Below are 6,169 nucleotides of genomic sequence, written 5' to 3'. Positions count from 1 at the left end.
CCAGAATCAGGTTAAAAGAGACTAACAAAACCAACAGCGAAGACCAGAATGATATTATCATATTAGGTTTTGATTTTTCCAAAGCTGGCATTTTCTATCGAAACACAGACTCATCAACTTTTTCCTAGTTTTAAACAAGATTTCTTATACATTGCTCGAAATGACAAACAAGAGTATTGTACTTCACCCTGAATTTTCGGAACAAGGACTCTGGACATTGCATGATAATCATAATAGAAAGGATACCCATCAAGATCAGCACCTTACTGCTATGATCGATCGCTTGTGCCCCTTCAGCAATTCCCTGAGCTGAATGTAGCCATCACGGTAATGCTCCAGTGAGAAGCAAAGTTGCCTGATTGCCTCCCTTTTGCCCTCGGCGCCATCCCAAATTACGACCTTCTGCCTCTCCACCTCGTCCTCAAGCTCCTTTAATCTTGACTTCAAATTTGAACTGGCTTCTGTGGTTTCCTGAATCTGCATGATTAGCTTTGCGTTCTCTAGGTGCAACTGCTGATTGTGGTAATCGCGGTTTTTGATGTCATTGAGCAGAGAATCCACCTTGGAAGAAACCTCCTCTTTCTTGGCTGTCAGCATATCGAATTTGAGCTTGAGATCATCTAGGTTCCCATTTAATGCAGTGATGAGCTTCTGTTTCTCATCGCATTCTTGAAGTCTTTCAGCTTCAAGCTGCCTCGTTTGGTTGTCAAGTATGATTACTTTAGCTTCCAGGAGTGTGTTCGACTGAGAGAGAGTTGAGAGTTCAGCTTCAAGTGCTGACTTCTCCTTGGAGATTCTGTCAACAGAGAGAGTGTGCGAGGCATTCAGCTCCTGAATTCTATTTTCTAGCTTGGAAACGCAGGCTTCGAGTAACAGTTTTTCCTGCGATATCTTTTCTACTTCAGCTCTTAGTCCGACGTTAACACCTTCAAGGTCTGATATTGCAGCTTCAAGGACAGACTTCTCCTGGCCAAAGATTTCTGCAGCATTGACTAGTTCAATTTTGAATTCTTCAATGATGAAATCACGACTCAGTAATTCGGCTTCGAATTGCTTAGCAGAAGATTCTGCTAAGCCCTTTAGAATCTCAGTTTCATTCTTGAGAACTAATATTTGCTCTTGTAGCTTCAAGGTGTCTTCCTCCAAATCAGAAACCTTCTTCGTTTCCAAATTGAACTCTATGATCTTAGTATCTAGAGAAGCACTGGTGTCCTCAAGCTTTTTCTTAAGGTCCGAGATATCAGTTTCAGCAGAGTGAAGTTTCTCATTTGCAGCTGATAAATCTTCCTCCAAAGATTCAATTTTAAGTTCACACTGGTCATGATAGTTCTTCTGCTCTTCTGTGTTGAGCTTCTCTTTCACCTCCCGGAGCTCATTTTCAAGTTCCTGAATCCTCTGTTGCAGCAAAGAGGAAATGCTATCTCCATTTTCCTCATTTATATCATCAAGGTCAGGCTCCAAATCAGATTCAGAGGACGAAAATGAACCATCACTGTCTTTCCTGGAAAGATCAGAGCTACCACCAGATGCGAGAAAGAAATCAAACCCAGCAGCCTTGGGATTGGTCTTGAGTTGTTGCAGCTTCGAGTCAGGGGTGAGTTCTGCAGAGTTCCCAGACGAAGGAGAAGGTGGGTCTGAAACAAGATCAGATCCATCGCCTGAAATTTGAGATTTTAGTTCTGATTCCACATTCTTGCGAAGGTCACCAGTTACTTGGTCATAACGCTCAGCAAGGGCACGATACATGCGATAGAACTCCTCAACATACGATATCAACGAAGGACGTTTCTCATAATACATCTCAGCTTTCTCTGCAAAAGAATCTCCTTCCTCTTCAATCAACTTTAGCATCTCTTTGACACTAAGGTCCATCTCTACAGGAAAGATGATTTCAAATGATTTTCTCAAGTCAGAGACTTCAAATGATTTCACAATATGATCAACAATAGTATTCACGTATTCACTAATATCTAATAAACAGAGAGAAGACGAGAAAATGAATCAAGATGAAACTCAAATATGAAAACAACCAAAGAAACAGAAATAAGTTACACTATCCTTTGGTTCACTTACTTTCAAGATTGTCTGCAAGCCATTTGGAGTTTTTCCGGCTAATATGGCTGTCCCACCACCATGAGTGAGACTTTTTCGACAGCATCCTCTTCATCCTTTACCAAGTATATTATCGTATGAGCAATCCTGCAATAAATGAGAACATAGATGTCAGGAGACAATAGAATATATGAGAAGAAGAAAACAATATACTAAGTCTCTGATACGGTATATCTGTTAATCAATAGAGTAAGCCATTGATTACTGATAGATTTAGTGATGATATAATTATGTAGCTTCAGTTTTACAGAAGTTAAAATTACACGCCAATTGATGATCAGCACAGATCAAAGAAATTAAGATATCGAACATGCTGAAAAGGAACACAAAAAGATAATTTCAATGTTAGAAATAGTTTTCACAAATAAGGTGTTGTTTTCATCTCTAAGAAATTGACGGATGATAATTACGTTCCAAAAAATGTTAATTATAAAATGTGTTTAGTTCAATTTATCATGTATAACTTTGATTATGTGATAATAGGTAATCACATAATTAAGATTATAAAAAATAAAATATAATCGTTCAATTTAGATAATGTAATAAAAAATTATTTGATTGAAAATTTTGATGTATAACTTAGTTTAAGGATTTCAAGGTTTAGAATTTAAGAAATAAAATATATAATATTAATATTAATATTATTAATGATATATATATATATATATATATAAATTCAGATAATATTTTAGATTTTTTTTATTATTTTAATTTTTTTGGAATAATTTCATTGGGTTTTAGACCCGATCTATTTAGTTTATCTCAACTATAATTAAGAATTGATTGATTCAATTAATCAAAACTTAAGTTAAAAAAAAATCGTCGTTCCCTGTACTCACGCATGCCTACTGCCATCGCCGTTATCGCCTGTCATCTCTGGCTTCGACAAGCCTTCCTCACCAAGGAACGACAACGACACCAAACCAACACCGCCCTAGTTGCTCACGCTTAACGACCAACCCCCGAGCAAGCCGACACCGCCCTCCTTCTGCAGATTGCTCGAAACCTTGATCTACAAGAGATTGCTTTGTTGCTACAACACTGGCAACGTCGCGTGGTCAAACCCCGACTAACACTCGTTGTTGTTGTTCAGAGGCCCTCCCAGCGACAACAAGAAGAGGCTTTCGATGGTGTCGTTTCTCTTGAGCAATCGGCTAGGAGATTAACAGAATTGGAGGGAACTTGACGACGCCTAATCGACATCACCGCCCTCGCTATTCGTTGTCGAAGACCTACCGCGACCGCCCTCGTTGTCAAAGACCAACCGTGGCTGATTCTCGTTAACTCCGAAATCGACAAAAACCTTACTCTGCCTAAAACCTTACTCTGCCTAGATAATCATATTCTGGGATTATAACCACTTTACTTACATTTTGCTGACATAGCGGTAATATTGTATTACTCAAGAATTCATCATAACCTGAACCAAACGTTGATCACCTTAGACAGATAACCAAGATTACAACCCCAACCAAATTAAATGTCCCCTAACAAATTATAACATTTAAATGAAACTAATATTGGTAGGTGAGTTTGCAAATCCACTTTTAGATATGAAAGTGATATACAAAGGCCTTCAGAAATGAGGCACACTAATCATGCGTGATTAGGTTAGAATAGAGCAAATGTTTAAGGAATGAGCATCTTTCAAGCAACAAGTTGGCCAACTGTACAACTCAGAAATTCTCCTTTTTTACAATAAAAATAGATAAATAAACATATAAAACGTTCATACAGATCGCATATGTCTACAAGACCACTATAAGAAGAGCGTAGTGTAGGCAAACAGATATAAGGGAGCCCTGACGAACTGTTAAGTGCTAACATGTAAATGGGTCGCCTATGCAACAAAAAAAGCACGAAATCATGTGACTGCTTGCTTAAAGCGTAAAGAACAACGGAAGACAGTGTATTGACATTATTCTCTAACAAAACCTAACACTTGAACGAGTTCTAGATGTCTATGACTCACAACACAGGCAGTACTAGAAGTGAGGGATATAAAGGAAAGGAAACAAGAAATTTTGATGTCAAATCACAATTCTCTTGCATGCGTCACAAAAAAGAAACGAAAAGATATTTAATTTCAGACACAAAATAATGAAGAGTAGTCATGGTGAAAAAAGAACAATGGATTTGACAAAAATTTCCTGCAAAAGCAACAAAGGGTTGCAAGGAGACACAAAAATCTATGGAACAACAAAAGAAATGCATAGTAAACGCATAGACCTCTCGAGTATGGATTCCAACAAATGAAACAGAAGGGCAGGCAGAAGCAGCCTGATGGCAAAACAAACCGATGGGATAATGAAAAGCAAATCCAGGCACTTGGCAAATTGAAATATGAAACTCCAACCATTCTAGTCGAAGGGATGAAGGTGATACCATACTTGGGGAAACTCCATTTTGTTAGGTGAGATAGATCAGCTCTTGGCCAATGCATAGTTTATATCACTGATCTCTTGAAATGAACAAGGAAACATGGATTAGCCCACTTGATGGGTGCAAATTCTTTTTATTTGCTTAGAAATTTATAAAGTTAACTTGATTCATGAAAATAGTTTCTAAATGCTAAAGGTTGCGTACCATTGGGCCACGGTCAATTGCAACTTGTCATTTTCTTTCCAGCCTTTCTGATCATTATCACCACCTTAAAACCCTTTTCATACTGGGAAATTTAAAATAGCAAATGTACTCATACTACCACGTATCCACATGGTTCATGGTTGTGGGTAGAAGACAAATAAAGCAAACAGATGCAAGCTACCATGCATTAAATAACAACAGTTCGAAGCTCTTGTCGGCTATCATCCCTTGTCATAGATGGCAACGCGTCTTTCTTCATAGGACTATGGACCTCAAGTTCATTATCATCTTGCGCAATCTGCGTGATTTTCCATCATCACCAGACTCCAATGCCCTTTGTCAAGGCCATTAAACTGACAACCACAGTAGAAAAATTCCCACTTTGCCCCTTAAATAGTCAAAAGTGACAGAGAACACATCCGACACATGAATCGCGTTTGACAGTGGACCTCAAGCTCATTATCATTTTGCCCAATGCCCCAATCTGCGTGACTTTCCACCATCTCCAAACTCCAATCCCTTCTGTTAAGACCATAAACTAGAAGTACGAAAAATTCCCATTTTTTCCTTTCAAAAGTCAAAAAGTAACAAAAACACATGAATCGCTAGTTCGAACCAAATGGCAATCAAATATGAACTGCTACCGCAACCAATAGATTCATCAAATCATCAGACGGATGATTTTTAAACCATTGATTAACTATGGGCGTCATAAAAAGGAAATTAAGAATCTACTGGAGAGTCGGCCCAGTAAATTCCAAGATCCACGGATTGCCCGTAAAATATTACCTTGAAGAAGGTATTAAATCAAAGATAACAATGATAAGACGCGAGTAGAATCATACTCAAAATTGGAATTGAAGTCGAAAATCGAAATGACCACTGAGTTTTAAGAAACAAAAATGAAGGAAAGGACACTTCAAAGAATCACAAAGAACTGGATAGTCTGGATGAGCAATACCTCTCGGATCAGAGCTTCCTGGAGGGAAACAAGTTTCGATCCTTCTTTCCTTTTGGAAAACACCACTCCCCAGAGATCGATCTGCAGAAGCGCCTAGATAGAGATCAAACGAACCACGCAGGAGCGAGTGGAGCAGGCGCCTCCTCTCCTCGCCCGTCTTTTATCGAAGCAGTCGAGGCGTCAATCTCAAGAAAATCGAAGCCTCGATTGACTAAACTACCCTTGGTCCACGAAGGTTCTTGCTTAGATTGATTTCATCAACAAAGGGTGAAGATCGCACGATGATATACGTGGCTATATCTCATTGGTTTGAGAATTGACTTAGTGAGGGGTATTTAGGGAAATCCGATGTGCCTGGTACGTAACAGCTCACAGCTGGGACCGTGTGGGGCCGGACTCGGACGGCATCCTTCTGCGGCGTGAGGCGCGGGCTTTAATTCAAACAGACTCAGGGAGGCGCGAGGAGAACAAGGCCGTAGGGCTGATGTCATCAGACACGTAGGCACGTGG

The 6,169-nt window shown here is 39.3% G+C and overlaps 1 protein-coding gene across 2 annotated transcripts; it reads right to left on the bottom strand.

Moving 5' to 3' along the window:
• Positions 1–22: 22 nt before the first annotated feature.
• Positions 23–5,798, bottom strand: LOC141839948 (protein NETWORKED 4B-like). Of its 2 annotated transcripts, none has more exons than XM_074727811.1 (3): positions 5,660–5,798; positions 2,074–2,199; positions 23–1,874 (listed from the first exon to the last, which is right to left on the bottom strand). In XM_074727811.1, the coding sequence occupies exons 2-3, from the start codon at positions 2,165–2,167 to the stop codon at positions 256–258; spliced, it is 1,713 nt and encodes a 570-aa protein (XP_074583912.1). In that variant the 5' UTR covers positions 2,168–2,199; positions 5,660–5,798; the 3' UTR covers positions 23–255. The 2 variants fall into 2 exon arrangements, with proteins under 2 accessions (XP_074583912.1, XP_074583914.1); XM_074727813.1 differs by lacking the exon at positions 5,660–5,798 and adding an exon at positions 4,503–4,584.
• Positions 5,799–6,169: the final 371 nt, after the last annotated feature.

Source organism: Curcuma longa, chromosome 11 (genome assembly GCF_044706935.1).
Source record: "Curcuma longa cultivar G26 ecotype Majalengka, Jawa Barat chromosome 11, ITB_CL_G26_1.1, whole genome shotgun sequence".
Classification (NCBI taxonomy): Eukaryota; Viridiplantae; Streptophyta; class Magnoliopsida; order Zingiberales; family Zingiberaceae; genus Curcuma; species Curcuma longa.
Note: the sequence above shows the minus strand (reverse complement) of the source record. Positions and strands in the feature narration are given on the sequence as shown.

What these genes read in the sequence shown, in the direction of transcription:
- LOC141839948 (XM_074727811.1), bottom strand. Translation starts at nt 2,167, where the DNA reads ATGAAGAGGATGCTGTCGAAAAAGTCTCACTCATGGTGGTGGGACAGC. An exon ending in GCTTGCAGACAATCTTGAAA is followed by an intron (nt 1,875 to 2,073) that starts GTAAGTGAACCA and finishes TCTTTCCTGTAG; the next exon opens with AGATGGACCTTAGTGTCAAA.